Source organism: Borostomias antarcticus (genome assembly GCF_949987555.1).
Source record: "Borostomias antarcticus genome assembly, chromosome: 3".
Lineage (NCBI taxonomy): Eukaryota > Metazoa > Chordata > Actinopteri > Stomiiformes > Stomiidae > Borostomias > Borostomias antarcticus.
The window spans coordinates 34,587,800-34,607,644 of NC_140236.1; the positions used below are offsets into that span (position 1 = coordinate 34,587,800).

The 19,845-nt window shown below is 46.0% G+C and overlaps 2 protein-coding genes across 2 annotated transcripts; one reads left to right on the forward strand and one right to left on the reverse strand.

Moving 5' to 3' along the window:
• LOC311307366 (phospholipid phosphatase-related protein type 3-like) lies at positions 1 to 11,106 on the forward strand (the record flags this gene model as incomplete). The annotated part of the gene is made up of 7 exons (XM_084436161.1): positions 1 to 81; positions 2,034 to 2,219; positions 4,825 to 4,954; positions 6,804 to 6,999; positions 7,147 to 7,204; positions 8,100 to 8,273; positions 9,709 to 11,106. 7 exons carry the CDS (start codon positions 1 to 3, stop codon positions 11,104 to 11,106), a joined length of 2,223 nt encoding a protein of 740 aa, XP_084292287.1.
• Positions 11,107 to 13,106: 2,000 nt separating this feature from the next.
• lamp3 (lysosomal associated membrane protein 3) lies at positions 13,107 to 19,478 on the reverse strand. Its single transcript, XM_084436210.1, has 7 exons — positions 19,359 to 19,478; positions 18,157 to 18,246; positions 16,380 to 16,591; positions 15,871 to 15,996; positions 15,683 to 15,752; positions 15,086 to 15,259; positions 13,107 to 14,368 (listed from the first exon to the last, which is right to left on the reverse strand). The coding sequence occupies exons 2-7, from the start codon at positions 18,200 to 18,202 to the stop codon at positions 14,226 to 14,228; spliced, it is 771 nt and encodes a 256-aa protein (XP_084292336.1). The 5' UTR covers positions 18,203 to 18,246; positions 19,359 to 19,478; the 3' UTR covers positions 13,107 to 14,225.
• Positions 19,479 to 19,845: the final 367 nt, after the last annotated feature.

The window sequence follows — 19,845 nt, forward strand, 5'->3', positions numbered from 1 at the left end:
ATGACGTCCTTAAGAGACAAGCCAAAGAAGAAACCACCCAAAGACAGTTTGACACTCCTGCCATGCTTCTACTTTGTAGAGGTGGGTAAACACATCCAGACATGTATACTGTACATGCATACAGTATTAGCATTGATTCTTCCATGTAAAGCATATGTTCTTAAAGGTACCCAATGGAGTATCTATTTAAACTCATTCTTTGTTTTACATTCAAATTTTCTCCCCAAAGACATTTTATGTGTCCATGGATGTTTAGAATCACAATCAGAATCTGGTTATTGCCATTGTAATTTTTCAACATACTAGGAATTTGCTTTCGGACGTGGTGCGTAACATTGAGACAACATTGGACAGGGTGCAGGGACAAGACAGGACAGTGCAAAGGGCGAGTACAACATGTTAGTGCAAAAAAAGGGATACGCTATGAGAGAAGAACAATATACAATAGTAGTGCAGTCAGTGTACAGTACATCAGTGTTTCCCACAGGATTTTGGGCAGCTATGGGGGGTGTACCTCCGACCCTCTAGGGGGGTCCGGGGGCATGAATTAACGTATGGGAAACACTGGTAACAGTGAATATGCAGTGTAATGTGTGAGTGTGTGTATGTGTATGCGGCGTGATGTGTAAGTGCGGTGTGTCCTATACATACAATCAGGTCATGTGAAGGTGTGTATATGTGTGTGTGTGAATGTATAGGACCGCATGCTATGTGAGTGCGGTGCGTCCTATACAGAACATTCAGGTCATGTGCAAGTGTCAGAGGCAGAGGGGGACAGAAGCCTTATTGAAGAGGCTGATGGCCATGGGGAAGAAGCTGCCTCTGTGATGTGCAGACGTGGTCCTGATGGCCCGCAGCCTCCTGTCTGAGAGGAGTGGCACAAAGAGATTATGGCCGGGGTGGGAGGGGTAGGCCGCAATCTTCCTGGCCCGCTTCAGGGTCCTGGGCTGCGTTCCGAATCGCATACTACCCTACTATATAGTATGCCAAAACAGGATGTAGTATGTCCCAATACATAGTAGGCCACATGCAGTATGGCAAAAATACCAGGATGTCCTACTACATCCGGTCATATTTTGCAGTATGCAAGCCAGCAGGCTTTTCTGGCTATTCTGACCCACAATCCTGTGCGCAGCGGAAATGTGCGTCACGTGTGAGTCGTGACAGCTGTAGAGGAATGTCGCGTTATGGACAGCGACGGATGTGGGCAAATTTCAAAGCGCAATGTCATTGTCACTGCACGTGTAAAGCCTAGCCTTGTAGCTACAAGTAGAGCCCACCCCGTGTTTCTAGAACCATCCAGAGCCTTACATCCACGAGCCAATTGGAGGCTCGGCATCTGCCAGAAGCGCAGGCTTGTAAACACTACAGTAGTATAGCGTTCTTAACATTGGGCCTCTTGAATTGTGTCTAGTAAAGTGTCAAGGTGGAAATTCCATCATTCCAGACCTCATGAGGAGACACCACTGTATACCACGTTGCAGCTATAGGTCCAATGGGTAGCCACAATGACACTGAATTCAGTTGCTTAACGGCACAATAACAACAGTAGCCATGTTTCCATCCACACGTTTTATGCGAATTAAGTTATATCGAATTAAAAATGCCTCATGGAAACAGTAAAATTCGATTAAAAATCATGAAAATCGACAAAAACTTTGTACTGTCGATCTCATCGGATTTTCTCTTGTTCGATAAAAGTCTTTTGTGATAAATGCTTTATCCGATTTAAAGCTCTAGATGGAAACGCACGTTCACCGGCTTTATTCGCATTCATATTTTTAGCGATCCTCACACAATTCGATTGACAAGTGGATGGAAACATGGCTAGTGTTTTCTGTCAGTACAGGATACAGAAGGACAGACTTAAAAAAGCCTGGAGATGCTAACAGAGAGGTAAATGGTGTGGATATGTTTGGACTGACACACACACACACACACACACACACAGGCAAGCAAGCATGCTTTCTAAGGTTGTCTGATCTAAACACCGAGTGTCACATGGCTATTGTGCCGTCCGTCCCTCCTCCCAGCTGCCCATCGTAGCGTCGTCCATGGTGTCTCTCTACATCCTGGAGCTGACAGACCTGCTGCAGCCCGCCCTGGTGGGCTTCCGTTGCCATGACCACACGCTCAGCATGCCTTTTGTGGATGGCGGAGACGAGCTCATTCCCCTGCTGATGCTGCTGAGTCTGGCCTTCGCTGGGCCTGCTGCCTCGGTGAGTCTCACACACGCGCACACACACTAAACACGCGCACGCACACATGCACGCACACACACACATGCATGCACACACACACACACACACAGTGTTAAACCTGAGCTTGTCAGGAGACGACCAGGGGTGCTACAGCTGTTTGTACTTGTTTCTCCTGAAATCCTGAAAAGCTGCAGTATGTAAGAATTTCATAAGATTTTAAACATGGAAATATTTCTGTATTGCCATGATAAATAGAGAGAGCTATGTGGTAAGTGAACTCCTCTGTGAAAACCGTTTGCCTCTGCTACAGCAGTTATAAGAATTATTAAACAACATTAGTTTCGACTGTGCATTGCGACTGGCCAAAACACATTCAGAGCCCTACCAATAAAAAACAATATACCAACAATGAGGAAATCACCGGTCCATAAACACTGTCACCAGCGTTCAGTTGCCTATACTGTAGCAACGCTGAACTATAGAGAACTATTTCAGTTTTCGGAGGGCTGAAACAATGCAATTTAGCAAAATTGAACTCTACAAACCCATCTTCAAAAAAAATAATTAACGAGAGTGCAGTGCTGTTGTATGAAAGCATTAACACACTTGAGGATGTGCTTTATCTGGTTATTGGCACGGCTGTGCTGGCTACGGTAGGCCTACTCGAGCTGCGCTCTCTACGACCGCAGCACATAATTTGATAGCAGTGTATTCAAAACAAACAACACCTGGTCAAAGTGTTCCCGTGTGCTGAGATCACGCAAATGGGTACCCAAACCCACAAACCTGGACATTGAAGCAAACTACATTTACACTGGCAGAAAGAATTTCCCCTCATTGCTAGCTTGTAGCTAGCTCAAGCTCGTAGCTAGCTCAAGCTCTTAGCTAGCTCAGGCTCGTAGCAGGCTTATAACACTATTAAGTTACATACTGCAGCTTTAATGGTGTAAAACATTTGCTATGTGCCTCTCATCCATGTTCATGCACAGCAATTAAATGTGTCCTCTGCTAAGAGCTTGTCATGCTCTCTTTACACACAGCATATTTCTGTAGTATGTAGCAACATATCTAGTAACATATTGTGGTTGCTGAGCCTTGGGGGATGTCTACAGTAGCATATGTGCAATTTATAAACAAACACTCAAAAACCTTCAACAGCACCAATATCTATTTCATGAATAATCTAGAATATCCAGCACAGTTTAGCTGTTGTATATCTTTCAAGGTAAAGGCCGCCCTATACTTGCTTTCTAACTAGCCATATGCCTACTCTCTTTCCTCCATTTACAATTCACAAAGTATAGATTCTTGCCCTCCACCTGAATTTTGCACGTCAAAATAGTCATGCGATTGCAAACTGGCTATTTATTTGTTTATTTGTAAACAGGATCCCCATTAGTTGCTACCCAGGTAGCAACTATTCTTCCTGGGGTCCAAACATAAATACAATCATACATTTTATTACATATTAACATATACAACCCAGACCCCTCCCCACAATCATCTATTACCTAGGCTATAGTCAACCAAAAACCAAACATTGTTAAAATAAGTTAACTAAAAAACAAACCAAACACACACACAACACAACAACAATAACATCTTTTAGTATATAGTCTCAAGTATTTTGGCAAGTATATTTGTCCTTGTGGAGTGGCATGGAGATGATCATACGGTAATTGCAGACAAGCTCTACTAGCTTCTCGTCAACTTTCCGCCGTCGTCATTCTCGTTTGTTCTGTCCATCTACTACTGCCCCACCGTTCACGTGCTTAATTGCATCTTGCAGACACGTCTCTTAGTGGCAAATTTATTTCTGAGGACGTGCACAGGATAGACGCCAAAGGGACGCAAAATACACCCAGTAGCCATCTTGCATACTTGAATGCGTAGCTAAAAGCAAATATATTGCGGCCTTTAGGTTTGGGTTTTTCCTACAGTCTGTCCTCACTCCGCATGCAGACCTGGAAGTGGTTTGACACACAACCACTTTCTGCTGATCAGGCCTTTTCTAGGCTCAGCAGTATTCACGGTTTGAGTTTTTCCCACAAGAACATTTGGAAATAGCAGTGTCCAGATGTCACGCCTCATTTTAGGGGATTGGCTTTCTGCTCAAACAGTAAAATACACGTCCATCTCCTTTTCATTAAACGTGGCAGACAGTGGCACAAGCCAGCTGCTCCTACCAAGATCAGACTCTGCTGAGGGTCGAGGATGGGGGGCCCATAAAGGCTGACCATGCCAGAAGTAACCGTTCCCGCAGTACCTCATGCTCCACAAAAGACTAGTAATGAAGACCTGAAAGACATGAAAAATGCCAGTTTTCAACTGTAAAAATCGGCACAGAATAATGCCAAAAACAATCCCATACCTCTCCTTGTCTCCCCAAGTTATGCCCTTGACCAAGTAGTAGGGCATCCTAATTGGGCCCAATCCCAATACCCCCCCTTAGCCCTAGCCCTTGGCCCTACCCCTACATTTTGCGCGTTCCCGCGTAGGGTAGTGTGTCGCATTCCTTTTAGCTTCTAGGACCGTGGATTAAATACAATATTAGGAAAATCTCATCATGAATAACTGGTTAACTGATTATATTATGTGTCTATGAATATTGTCTTATTTTCAGATAATGATTGGAGAGGGGCTGGTGTACTGTATGGAGTCCCGCCTTAAAATCCGTCCGGGGGAGGAGGGAAGCATCAACGCAGGAGGGTGCAACTTTAACTCATTCCTAAGGCGAACAGTACGCTTCGTAGGTATGGTTCCATACCAATTCACATTCATGTAGATGGAAATCTTTCTTCCGTTGGCTTTTGTGCCCTAGCACTCAATAGTCTTGTAATTATTGAGTCACAAGACTCAATGGACCTCATTCCTGAACATTTTTTGCATACATATACAGTAAACGCCCCACCAGCTCCTTACTACAGGGTCGTGTGCACACAGAATCCCCAGACAGCGTGGAAAAGTTGATTGATGTTCAAGTTCACGTGCAAATTCAATGTTTTATTCGTCACGCAATATACAGTAAAATGAGCAGTGAGATGTTTCTCACTGTGGACCCTTCCCAGGGGGGGAACTAGTTGCAGTGCGCTCCTGCCATTTCAGCTATGGGATTCTGAAATGACTTGGAACATTTTCTTAACATTTTGGAAATATATTTGAATCCCCAATCGTCCTCCACAACCTGTCTCCTCCACAGCCTGTCTCCTCCACTACTGTCCTACACAGCCTGTCTCCTCCACTACACTGTCTCCTCCACTACGCTGTCCCTCCACTACTGTCCTACACAGCCCGTCTCCTCCACAACCCGTCTCCTCCACCGCTGTCTCCTCCACTACTGTTATTTCTGACTTTTTTTCTCAGAAATTCTGACTTTAAAAAAAACAAACTCAGTTGTTGGCCCTAATGCTCTTCCATATTCTTGAGACAGTTTGAGGCGAGGGGGAGTGCCAATTTTGTAAGGGAGGTGAAAATGGCAGTTTAAAGTTATATCATCTAGTTCTCTAAATCTAAAAAACACACAAATGTAACACTTCCAGGGTGTTTACACCACGCCTTTAAGTACAAATACTATGCAAAACCCCAGAAAATCTGATTTTGACTGGAGCACCTCTACCTTTAAACAGCAAATAAAGTAGCCTAGATATCTATCTATCTATCTATCTATCAATCTATCAATCTATCAATCTAATCTAATCTAATCTAATCTAATCTGCCTCCTCATTGTAATGAAGAGAAAAGCTAGGGAACAATAGTTCCGGGGGGGGTGTTTTAGTCAACAAAAATCATAATGTATACTCGTACAGTCAACTAAAACTAGATTAAAATTACAACAATTTAGATGACTAAAATATGACTAAAACTAAATCAAAATTAACACAGCACTGTCATTCCAGTAGCCTACTGTATGTAACATTTCAGAAATAACATGCTCATGAAATCGATGTTATCACCCAAATTAAGCTATTAGAAAAGAGTTTCATTCACAGAAATGCCTAGGTTTTATAAAAAATAGCTAGGTTTTTGGGAGTGCTGCCCCAGAACTCAACAGTTGAAATATGTAGCTTTGCCCAAATGCTGTTGAAATATGTAGCTGGCTAGCCAACTAGTGTAAACCAGTTATACTGTTAAGACCACGCCAGCAGCAGACTAGCGAGTTATACATTTACCAAAGGCCATGATATAACTCTTCGATTTCCAAAACCTCAGGCTACCTGTGTGGACGTTCAGTCCAGGCCTGTTTTTTCCATCAGAGGTCTGCCTGGCTTGCTGCCAGGGCCCTGTAGACATTCTTTGGTCTACCTCCGGAGACTAGACACATCACACAATCCCTCCCACTGAACCCATCCCACACACTATCACACTCTCAATCTGGTCCAAAATATGGGATGAACTATATTATTTAGTTGAAAACCAAAATGTGTGCAGTAATCTTGCATGAAGGAAATCAGTATAATGTGCAGTATATTTGTGCTTGCTAACAGATACAGTATCCTTCTCTTCCATTCTCTCTTTCCCTCCCTCTTTTTTTTACCACTCTTCTCCTGTTCCCTCGCTCCTTCCTGCATCCCTCTGCCTCTCCACCACCTCCTCTCTCCCCAGGTGTTCACGTGTTCGGACTCTGTGCCACAGCGTTGCTCACAGACGTGATCCAGCTAGCGACAGGCTATCACACCCCCTTCTTCCTGACCGTGTGCAAACCCAATTACACTCTCCCAGGAGTGGCCTGCGAGAAGAACCCCTACATCACCAGGGACATCTGCTCTGGGCAGGACCAGCACGCCATCCTTACTGCCAGGTAGGCAGACGACCGACCACCTGACCTGGTCCAACCCGGACACCGTAGCGAGCGTTTGATGGTCTATAATTTACAGTAGGCTTGATGGTGGGAACGTGCTCACACAGCATTTCGCCTCAGATAAAATGTATTTTTCTCCTTTTACAGGAAAACATTTCCCTCCCAGCATGCAACTCTGTCTGCCTTTTCTGCTGTGTATATATCTGTAAGTACTATTCTGTAATAAAAGTATTTTTTAGTACCAAAAAATGTTATTGAAATATTAGTTGGCTATTCCATTCCACTCTGTAGCGAAACAGCTTTGGCTCAACTGATGAACAACTGGATCCTTAAATGTCCCTAGAAATCAGAGAAGGAGAATCACTTAAATCACATAGAAAATCATGTGTTTAATCGCAAGGTTCAGGAAGTGAATTTCGTCTAAATTTAATGTCCAACATTAGTCCAGGTTATATGTGAAAAATAATCGATCGACGCGGTTACGGCTCTTTTGTCCTGGCCCCTCATTGGTGGAATGAACTGCCCACTGATGTCTGGACAGCAGAGTGACTGCCCATCTTTCGCCGCAGGCTCAAAACACCTCTTCAAGAAGTACTCCCACGATCCTCCCTCCTGAGCACCTATTGGATTTTTAGATTGCTACTCTGCACGTTGGCTTCAGCACTAGATTGTTCTGAGTCACTTGCTTAGAAAGAAGGTGCACTGGCGAGTAGGAGCACACTGACAGCCTACATTAAATGCAATTATTGTAAGTCGCTTTGGATAAAAGCCTCTGCTAAATGACTCAATCAATCAATCAATCAATCAAAGCTTTATTTGTATAGCGCATTTCATACCCAGAGGCAACACAATGCACTTTACAGAGAACAAGGGAGGTGGGCATACGACCCACTCTCTACATATTCCAGAGGGAAGCAAAAAAAACAGTTATCTCCCGGGGGCCAGATAAGTGAGCTGTAAAAATTCTTCCCTCACCCCTCCCATCCCATGACTGTAATGTAATGCTTAATGTAATCATACTGCTATATTGTCACCATCAACCATCAAAATCAGTGTATGCTTCACTACACTTATTCCCCGTCTCTCCACTGCGTCTCCAGATGTACTTCAACTCGACCATCTCGGACAGCACCAAGCTGCTGAAGCCATTGTTGGTTTTTGCCTTTTCCATCGTGGCGGCTCTGACTGGCCTGACGCAGATCACACAGTACCGCAGTCACCCCATCGACGTCTACGCTGGCTTCCTCATCGGAGCTGGCATAGCAGCCTACCTGGTGAGCATTCCACTGGTATAGCAGCCTACCAGGTGAGCATTCCACTGGTATAGCAGCCTACCTGGTGAGCATTCCACTGGTATAGCAGCCTACCTGGTGAGCATTCCACTAGTATAGCAGCCTACCTGGTATAGCAGCCTACCTGGTGAGCATTCCACTGGTATAGCAGCCTACCTGGTGAGCATTCCACTGGTATAGCAGCCTACCTGGTGAGCATTCCACTGGCATAGCAGCCTACCTGGTGAGCATTACACTCCTATAGCAGCCTACCTGGTGAGCATTACACTCCTATAGCAGCCTACCTGGTGAGCATTCCACTGAGGTTTAACACATTTAGCTAAGCATTGGTGATCAGAGTCCTACGACATGACAAACATGGAGTTGCGTACGTGTGAGTTTATTCAAAGCAATGATTTTGTGTCCTGTCCCTCCCCACCAGAATGGCATTGCTGGTTGCTGTCTGTATCTCTCATTAGATCAGATGTTAGTGTCTCTCCGTTAGCGCTGTTGTGACTTGTAATGCCCCTATGTTTCAGCATCTGTCTTCACTCCACTTTTACTTTGCATCATTTACAGTGGAAATATTTTGTAACAATTGTTAATATTATAGATTAATAAATATATAATGTATTATATAATATATATTCATACAGATTTTTGGAATTCAAGCAGTGTTTTTTTTTCTCCACTGTCAAGATGCGCTGGTGAGCTAAGACAACTCACCTGCCTTGTGATTTATAAAGGACAAGCCAATCATTCATTTTAGATCTAGGCTATTACTGTAGTTATTTGTTGTGCAGTAAAAGGAAACTTAAGACTGATTTAACGGAGGGAAGAAGGCATGGACCCCTCTCCCCTCCGCTGTGCTTCTAGCCTACTGTGCACCAGCAATCACATGCATTTCCCCAAATATCACAACAGAAAACTGCTTTCCTAGATCAATCCGCTGGAGAAAAAAAAATCCAATAGACAGAGCTCTAATGTCTGTGAAAATGCTTTAGTCACAGACAAAACCCTAACCCAAAACATTTCCTTGTTGAATGCTGCCCATTGAGATGCACGCACGCTTTGAAATGCGCAGTTGTGGAGACTATTGTGAAACCCTAATGTAGGCTATGAATGTAGGTGTAAAAACAAGGGGGCATCTGAAGTGGATGGACATTGTGGGCTTGATGATTCATGTTTAGCAAGAAAAATAGGTGTCTTTCATTGTGCTGCCTGCGAGTTTGAGTTTAAAGTTTGACAGCTGTCCCGACTCGCGCTGTCTCCCCTCGGCCTAGACATATGGGGGGAAAAAAGGAAACGAAACAGGCGAGTTTGATTCGACTCAAAAATTCGGTCGGGTACAGCCCTAGAAACTACTTACAGTATGATGCCAAGTAGCGTTGACGGGACTTGGGGTGACAAGACACCTCTCTTTCTTCCTCTCCTCTAGGCTGTCCACGCCGTCGGCAATTTCAAGTCCTCGGAAGAACCTGCGCCACCCCCGCCCCTACCCCCTCAGAAGGACGATGCCTTGCGAGCGCTGGCCCAGAGGGGCCACGACTCCGTGTACAACAAAGGCCCCGCCTCTGCCTCGGAGAGCAACGACGAGATCGCCGCGGTGCCGCCCCCCCTAGACGGCCTGGAGGGGCTCGGCCGTCCGCTGCAGAGGGAGAGGGCGTCGCTGGGCAGCCTGAAGAGGGCCAGCGTCGACGTCGAGCTCCTGGCGCCCCGCAGCCCCATGGGTAAGGAGACCATGGTGACCTTCAGCAGCACGCTGCCGCGCGCCAGCGTCAACGTAGACTGCGGCCTCGGCACCGCCGGAGGCCCGGAGGAACCCGCGCAGCCGGCGGTCCAGCCCGCGCAGAGGCGCCTCAAGGCCGTGCAGGTGCCGCTGGATCCGACGCGCTCGCAGCAGCTGGTGTCGGAGTGGAAGCAGAAGTCCATGGAGATGCGCGGCGTCGGCCTCAGGGACCGGCGCGAGGGCGGCGAGGAGGTGGGAGAGGAGGAAACGGGGGTCCAGTGCCCTACCTACCCACCCACAGTCCAGCCCCCCAGGGAGGCTGCCGCTGCCCACGGCCAGCCCCTAGGAGGCGCCAGGGTGGCGGTCCCCCCCAGACCGCCGCACATCCCCGAAGCCGGACCTCCGACCGTGTCGCCGAAAAGCGCCGTGACCCGCGCCAAGTGGCTGTCCATCACCGAGAAGAGCGGCAGGGGCGGGGCCCAACGCGGCGCGCCGCCGCCTAACCAGCCGCGCCTCGTGCAGGTCGTCGCCATGTCTAAAGATCGCGGCCTCCTCCCTTTCTCGGCATCGTCTGGCGCGGGGCGGTCGTCCGAGGCCGCCTCCGTCTCCTCCGGCGCCTCCTCCACGACCAGCGTCGACTCCTCCCGCTACTGCCCTCCTCCGGAGCAGCAACGTCAGTCTGTCGTCAGCGTGGACGCGCACGCCTCCCGTCACCCCGTGGTCCACGCCACCGCTCCCCCGCACCTCCCTCCCCTTCCGCTCTCGAGCAACGGGAACCCGTGGGAGCTGAGGGACGCCTCCAACGCCGGCGGCCCCCGCGACGCCTACGAGCTCAACAGTCTCAGCCGCGGCGATAACGCCGCCCACGTCGCCGGCTTCCGCCGGCACCAGACCGTCGTCTCCTCCGCGGGTGCCAGCGGCGGTCCCGAGATGAGGCCTCCGCCAAAGCCCCACCCTCACGCTGACCCGCCTCCGGGGGGGCGGAGCCAGGAGCCCACGTTCCGCTGCAAAACCCCATTCGCTTTTTCGGAAAGGGACATTCAGAAGCAGATTGAGCAAGAACTCTATTATAAGAAAGTGCAGGAGGGGAGAAGGTATAAGGAATAATTGCTGACTTAACGAGCCTTACAATCAAACAAAATCACGAACAGCACAATATGTTTGCCAATGGGTTTTGGGACAGCAGCTAAACTTTTGTGGGATGCAGCAAAGGAAGATCTGTGGAATGGTGGTACAGTTTAACTACACATTGTGATGTTAAACAGTTCTCATGGACATCCAGTAGAAGAAAACAGCTCATGAATTTCGTAAGCGCCAAGAGGGTTATCAAGGTTCAGAGGAACACCATGCAAAAACACAACAGACAACCTGCAGTACCACTCCAGGGCCAAATCAGGCAGATTAGATATATATATATACATATATATATATATTCTTTACTATACATCCATGTTGTGAGCTGTTTATTCTGTTATCACACAGTGGCTGATTGTATGTACAGTATACTGTTGGAATGGCATTTAAGTATGTTGTTGCCTCTATTGATAATTCTTTAATCCTGATATGTATTTCTGCATGTCTGTGTTTTAACTGTGTATGGTACAGTATTTCACTCACATGAGATTGTGAGTGCAGTGTGTATTTACTGTACACATGCATGTGTGTACCAAAAGCCCAGTGGGCTTCAAAGCAGTACTCGACAGACATTTTGTGACCGTGAACAAAGTTCAGATCTATAAAACTGAAGAAAAACTATTTTAGCAGAACCGCTTCCTTTAAACACTGCAGACAGTACTGAACTACTGTAGCGATGGTGCTCGGAGAGCACATGACTCCACCCATGAATGCATTTCGTGGCTCTGTGCACACACACGTGCGTGTGAATGATTGTAACTCTAAGTGCTTGTTGTAAAACACCATTTCAACATAGATCTAACTTGAAAAAATAACTCCAATACCTCTTGATAAAGCACAAATCATCTTACTGTACATAACGAATATATCAGAAAGAAATGTGAAATCTGTATCAAAGCAATAGAGCTGGAAGATTGTAAAAACCAATGTGTTTGAACTGGATTGTGTAGGGTGATGTAATTTTAATCTGATGCACGCTAGATGGTTTGTGAGCTCGCAAGATCAAGATGGTCTCACGAGGCGGACGTGGTCTGGGATTGGGGTTCCCTCCCATGGATGGACTACTGCATGTTATTTGTGTGGTTGATAGGTTCAAAGTTCATATTTGTCAGTAAAAACAAGTAAAGGGAAACTACCCCAATTTCACCCTTTTCCTGTCTTCATTTAAAAAAAAATCTTCAGGGGAAGCCGCCCCCAAGTATTTTCAAGATCATGATTCCTTTTGTTTGTCACATTTAATGTACGGTGTACAGTCACAGTGAAATGCTGCTGTCGGCTCCAAGATTATGCTCATACAATTCTTTAGGGTTGGGAATAATGTCATCAATATCGACATAAAATAGGGATGCATGATATATCAGCAATCATATCGGTATCTGCCGATGTTAGTCATCTTTTAATATATCGGTATCGGTCCGATGTGCAAAACGGGGTCGATGTGAACAGCCAATAATTATTTCTGTCTAGCTGCTGTTGTGTGTGTTGTTTTTGAGAGGAAACAATGATAAATCTATCATTTATCGGCTTTTCCAAAAAATGTTGAAATAAATAGTGATTCCATGTGTTCAGTTTCAGTATGTGTAACATTTGATTAGCATATAAACTTGTTTTTATACAGATCATATCGACATTAGTGAATATCGGTTATTGGCCATAGTAGCAATGTTAATATCTGTTATCCATCATATCATTGGCCCCAGGCTTATGGATTTCTATTGCTAAATGAACTTACTCTGAACATTTTTTTGGTAACCCTTCCTTTCATAGTCCCCCGATTACTAAACATTTACCTGGTAAACACATGCAAAGTAAAGCCTAATATATAATGGGTAATTACTGAGACACCTATACTGTAGGTATAATTTCAAAACAGGAGTATTTCAAATGTTCAATTACTGCACATAAATTCAATAACTGACAAGGCACCACCAGGTAACCACATTTTTACATAACCTCTATAACATCCAATGACAAACACAAATGACAAATCACAATGCTCATATTTATTCAAATGCTTTGAATTATATGAATTATAACTGGATCCACTCAGGAATCTGGGAGTGGGACCGAGAACAGGAAGAGCAGAAAACAAAACAGAGTTGCACACAGAGAGAAACATAACAGTAAGTACAGTACAAGTCTGGTATACTGTATCAATGGGACTTGGAATTGGTCACTTAATTGGTCACCCAGTTTCTGCAATTAGTTTGACACAGTTAATTCGTCTGCAAAACAGACTACATTTCCTTAAAAAAAATCTTTTTTTTGTTCCCATGGGATCGCTCCCATCCATCTGAAAAAAAGGGGCAGAGAGGAGGAAAGTTGTGGCTCAAGTTAGGAATCAAACAAGTTCATCCTCAACCGGGGATCGAACCCTGATCAGACGCTTAATCCACTTCACTACCAAGGGACTTGAAAGTGCGGGATGTCATAGTGTTTTTGTTCCTATGGAATCTCTCCCGTACTTCCAAAAAACGCTATACTAGGTGTGCTGGCTTACAGCCTAGTGTTGGCTGGGGTTAGAATAAGGGTTGGGGTTGGGACAGGATCTGACCAATAAGGCAAGGGGTAAAGATTGGAGTGAAAGGATAAACATGTGGAGGTTTGGGATATAGTCCCATAAAGTCATCCCCACCGGGGCCTTGAACCCTGACCTCCCGTGTGGCCATTGCTCTCACCATTATTCTACTTGTGCAGTGGAGATCGACAGCTTGATTTTGGTGTCCCTTATTTTCCTTTGCTGGGACTACTGCCTCTTGTGGTGCCAACAGAGAAATGCAGGTCAACATTCAACGGAGGGAGGGAGGGAGGGAGGGAGGGAGGGAGGGAGGGAGGGAGGGAGGGAGGGAGGGAGGGAGTGATAACCGGACAAACGCTATACTAGGTGCGCTGGCTTACAGCCATGCACAAAAACCAAAGCAGAAGTGTAACAAGATCATAAAAGTGTGTATCCTGACATGGGGTAGTATGACAGAGGGTTAAATCATGTATCTTTATATACAATCTGGATATGAGACACATTTGTAAGGTGTAAAGCGGTGTTCTAATATTGCAGTAGCACTTCTCCCAGATGGTGACCGACCCTGTGGTGATCAGAGCCTGTCGTACCCCTGTCTGCGACGACGGTCTCTGACGATCAGGAAGGTGAGCAAGGCGATCAGGAACACTCCCGCCACCGTGACCCCGATGACGATGGGAAGGATCCTCCTGAGATAGTCCGCCCAGCACTCCACCACTGGGAAGGGGTTAGGTCGGAGAGGTCATGGGTTAGAGGTCGGAGAGGTCATGGATTAGGGGCCAGACGTCAGAATAAAACATTCATACAACAACAGAGATGCAAATGAACTGAACTAAAGCTAAAGCGTTTTCTTTGTATTATTGTGGGACACTACCCACTGAGCAAAGACACGTCTAAAAAACGTCTTTTAGATGTCTTTTTTGGACATCCAAAGACATCCAATTTGGAGCCAGAATGAAAGTTTTTTTTAGACGTTCAGATATTGAACCTGTTCTGCACGTCCACAGACGTCTTAGAGGGGTCCAGGCTAGACGTTTGAATATTGAGGGGGCCAACAGACGTACAAATGGGGTTCTGGACCGACGTACGTTATTTAGACATGATCTGAATGTCTCCCTGACGTTGTGTGTTTGCTGGGTAGGCTTTGTGGTGATGCTAGAGGTTTGGAACCACAGAGACCCTGTCACTGTTCTTCAGGCTGGTACTGTAGACCTGCACCAATGATGTTTGACTTGCAGGTCGACGCATTCAGACATGTTCATTCTTGGACCTCTAACATAGCCTCAACAGCCTTCAGCCTCAACAGCCTTCTCCCTCAACATCATTCATTATATCCTTGTAGTTCCCCAGTAAAATGATTAACAGGAGCATAGATGTTGTGTTTTTAATGTATTTTATTTCAGTGCGGGTCATATTGAACTTAAGTGGACCTACCCTCTCCAAACTTGCCGTCCGCTGGGATGTTGAAGGCCTGGACCTGCAGAGGTACGATCTTGAGGTGCAGCTCTTCGGCCATGAGGAAGACACTCTGGGAGTTACACTTGAAGCTCCGACCAGAGGAGGCCAGGAACAGCTTCTCGTTGTCCTTCACCCCTGGATAGGTCTTGGCTGAAAATCCAAACCCACATTTATAGTTTAAAAAGGTTGAAAAGGGCAGTTTTCTCTCTTTCTCTCTCTCTCTCTCTCTCTCTCTCTCTCTCTCTCTCTCTCTCTCTCTCTCTCTCTCTCTCTCTCTCTCTATATATATATATATATTTATTCAAAGGGGTTTCATTGGCATGGGACACGTTTACATTGCCAAAGCAAGAGGAAAATGAAAATAATAAGTAAACATTACACTGTAGAAGAGGCTTTTATACGTATATATGGGTAAATAGAAGTGGGAACAAAACAGGATGTAAATATTACTCTTAAAAGAGTTTGCTATTTAAAGTATCCCTCTCTCCCTCCTATTCTCCCTCTCTATTGTAGGCTACTGTGTGTGTGTGTGTGTGTGTGTGTGTGTGTGTGTGTCTCTCTCTCTCTACTCACCGGCGCAGCCTTTGCAGGGTAAAGGTGTCAAGTGAGCGTTCACCGTCTTCACAAAGGATACCTTCCCTTCCTGTGAAAGGAAAGACGGATCCACATCACCCTCACGTTCACCGTGCTGGAACACGGACACACAGCAGCTGTTACTGCAGATGAATGTCTCTGGGTCCATGGGGTCAAACGGGGAGTACCTTTATGAAAGTGAACACCAGGCTGCCACCGTTGCCAACGAAGCCCAGGGAGAGGACCGCCAAATTCGGGTTACAGTAACCGGTAACCCTGACGGACTTGGGCTCCAAGTTGTAATAGAAAGGTTTCTGATGACGATGAATCAGTATGTGAAGACAGAGATACAGAGGACAACAGTAAGACTACTACAGACATACTACAGAGATAAACACGTAGAATAATGAAGTCTGTCGTAGATGACAGTCACAGGATTCAGTCTACAGCTTGTAGAAGGTGGAATCCAACCTGTGGAATCCAACCAATCCGAGGAAACTGCGTTTTTTGTGTTCTGCACTACTTGCAGTATTGTGTTTCTGTTGCTCCTTGATGCGAACAAACGTCTTTCACAGTTTAGGTGTCAAAGCGGCCCAAGGTTTTAACACCCCCCCACACCACAAAGAAGGGTGTTGCTAAACAGACAGACACAAAAAGCGCTGAGACGGTGTCGGCTCTCGCTCCCCCTCCGACCCACCTTGTTCACCATGACGATGTACACCACGCCCATGGTGACCTTCAGACAGAGCTTGCCCGCTGTACTCAGGGTGTAGGTGCCCGTGGGAGGGACCGACTCAGAGGGCTGTAGGACGGGCAGGCCGAGGTCAGAACCGTGCAAGGTAGCGGGGGCCGTTGCGTTGGATGTGACGGCAACTGCCTCAGGAGTAGCATCAGTCACAATGCTGCTTCCTGTCAGACAGGATGGAAACAGTTGAGCAGAGTAGAGTGTGAGTGTGTGTGTTGAAAGGGGGTCTATGGTGTTAAAAAAAGGCGCTAAAGAAAACCACAACAACATTCAGCACTCACTTCTCCCTCAACGGCATCGGTAACTATCGTTTTACATGACTGTTTCTGGGAAGTCAGTCTGCACTCACTGCAGCCTGAGTGGACCCATATAGATGATAAGTTCCCTTTTATTTATTATTTTCACATTTATTTGCACGATTTAAAAATAAAAATAGACAAAAATAAAACAGATAAATAATATAGAGTGCAGGGTGAGGCAGAAAACCTGAGTGAGCTTATTCGAACGCCTCCACCTAAATAAAGTTACAATTTCACATTACAAATAATGTGACACAACAGCACACACACACACACACTGATCATTTGTCAACAGAAACATGCTCACTATTAATCTGAAATTAACTGTATTTGTTTGCGTCAGTTATGACTTTGTAACATATACCGAGCATTTACATTACATTACATTACAGTCATTTAGCAGATGCAGATGTGGATGTCGTAGCATTTAGTTAACACACACACGTACACACAGATATACACCAGCCCACATCCGGCTTTAGGCCTGGGCTATAGCAAACACACACCAGTATTTGCCATGTCGCTCCTATGATGCTTTTTTAGCCTCTCTTACTCTGAAATGTAATTTAATGTAATGTATTGCTTTATAAATGTTCTTAGCCGGTAGACAAACATACTCCTGGAGCTTGCTCGATCGCCTTGTTGAGAGGGGTCAGGGAAGAATTTTTACAGCTCACTTATCTGGCCCCTGGGTGATTACTGTATTTTTGCTTCCCTCTGGAATATGTAGAGGTGGGTCGTATGCCCACCTCCCTTGTTCTCTGTAAAGCGCATTGTGTTGCCTCTGGGTATGAAATGCACTATACAAATAAAGCTTTGATTGATTGATTGATTGATTTAATCCAAAGTGATTTAGAATAATTGCATTTAACGCAGGAAGTAAGTGTACTACTACTCGCCAGACCTCACAAGTGCACCTCCTTTCTCAGAGCATGACCTTTCCTCTTGGAGATCACATCACACTCCTTCCAACCTAAACTTTGCACACATTACACTTTGTGCACTCTCAATCAAGTTGGATTTATATAGCGCCCTTCATGATACCCAGAGCGCTTTACAGAGTCCAGTATTCATTCAGACACAGTCATACTGGTGGTGGTAAGCTACATCTGTAGCCACAGCTGCCCTGGGGCAGACTGACAGAAGCGTGGCTGCCAATCAGCGCCTACGACCCCTCCGACCACCACCAACATTCATTCACATTCATACGTTGTATATACACTGACCACACTACATTTATTTATTGTTTCTTTTTTGCATTCGTATTTCGTACTGCTCATTTGACCTGTCCTGTCTTTGCACTGTCCCGTCTCATCCCTGCACCCTGTCCAATGTTGTCTCCATGTTATGCACCATTGACCACAACAAATTCCTAGTATGTTGTAAACTACATGGCAATAAACATGTCTGATTCTGAGAGAGGAACTCACCCAACAGCAGCCCAGCCAGTAGGAGGAACCCAGCTCCACACTCCATGATGTCTTCTGCGTCTCTGTCAACCTCAGTCTGTGCGCGGCGGCCTTAGAGAGGAGATGAGAAGATGGGGACGTCTCACTCTAGAGAAATAAGGGAGGGGCTTCATCTCCACGAACAGTTGTCATCAGCCCTTTTCCTGTCTTGTCTTCTCACTTCCTTGTCTTGTCTTCTCTGTCTCCTCACCTCTGAGGCGATGAGGAGGCAGAGAAAAAAAAAAAGGTGGACGATCTCCTCTACCTATCCATGCAGGATGAAGGATCAGGAAAAGGAAGCAAGTGGAGGAGTCCACATTAAAGTACTGAGACGCACACCCTGTCATGCACCCTATTTCTGCATGTAATGTGTTGTTGATTCTGTTTGTCGTTGCTGATGTTTCCACATGCGTCATCCCCATGCTGTCTACCTGTAGAGAGGAACGTCATCCCCATGCTGTCTACATGTAGAGAGGAACGTCATCCCCATGCTGTCTACATGTAGAGAGGAACGTCATCCCCCTGCTGTCTACATGAAGAGAGGAACGTCTGAGGGTGTCGATGAGACTGGAGCTGAACTGGCTCAGCCAAACTAGCCTACTGATAAAGTTAACGTGACCTTCGACCCCAGAGTACGACGTGACCCTACAGTCCCTCCTCCCCTGAACGTGGCTGATTCACAGGGTATTCAACTTCTCTCTCTTTGGACAGAGAACAGGATTTTGTTTAAAGACCTTTTTTCAAGAAAAAAAATATTTTTTTTATCATGTAGATGGTAAATCAAATTCAAATCAAACTTTATTCGGGAAGCAAAAAAACAGTTCACCCAGGGGTACTCATGACTTAGCTAACCCTAAACCTACACCTTGGAAAAGCTATGAGGAAATCAGACTGCATAGGTCGATCAACATCAGCAGGGACGAGGGTCAAAGATGACAAGGGACAAAGTATCTCCAAAAACATCCACACACACACACACACACACACACACACACACACACACACACACACACACACTGCTGCCATTTACCAGTGTTAGGGAGACAGTAATGCTGTCTGGTGAGCACGTAAGCATTCAGTGAGCAGGTTATGTTTGTACATCCAAAATCTTAGTCATGGATCGCCTCATATCCCCTCCACACACACACGCACACACACACACACACACACACACACACACAAACCTGAAGCTAGATCATGTCCGCGCTGCAGGATTGATTTAGCTGGCCTCACTGTACTTGGTGATATCCATACGAGGCTGTGGGACTGATTCAGATTTCACCACACATGAGAGAAGAGAGAGATAGATGAGTAAACACTGGCTCTGGTTTCTCCTGACTTGACCTGCCTGTCTCTCTGTCTATCTGTGTCTGTCTGTCTGCCTGCCTGTCTGTGTGCCTGCCTGCCTGTCTGTCTATCTGTGTCTGTCTGTCTGCCTGTCTGTGTGCCTGCCTGTCTCTCTGTCTATCTGTGTCTGTCTGTCTGCCTGCCTGCCTGTGTGCCTGCCTGTCTGTCTATCTGTGTCTGTCTGTCTGCCTGTCTGTCTGTCTATCTATCTGTGTCTGTCTGTCTGCCTGCCTGTCTGTGTGCCTGCCTGCCTGTCTGTCTGTCTATCTGTGTCTGTCTGTCTGCCTGCCTGTCTGTGTGCCTGCCTGCCTGTCTGTCTGTCTG

Coding starts and splice junctions, on each gene's coding strand:
- lamp3 (XM_084436210.1), bottom strand. CDS start 18,202: ATGGAGTGTGGAGCTGGGTTCCTCCTACTGGCTGGGCTGCTGTTGG. Junction 15,753..15,870: donor TGGTGTTCACTTTCATAAAG/GTACTCCCCGTT, acceptor TTCCTTTCACAG/GAAGGGAAGGTATCCTTTGT. Junction 15,260..15,682: donor ACCCTGCAAAGGCTGCGCCG/GTGAGTAGAGAG, acceptor TTGGATTTTCAG/CCAAGACCTATCCAGGGGTG.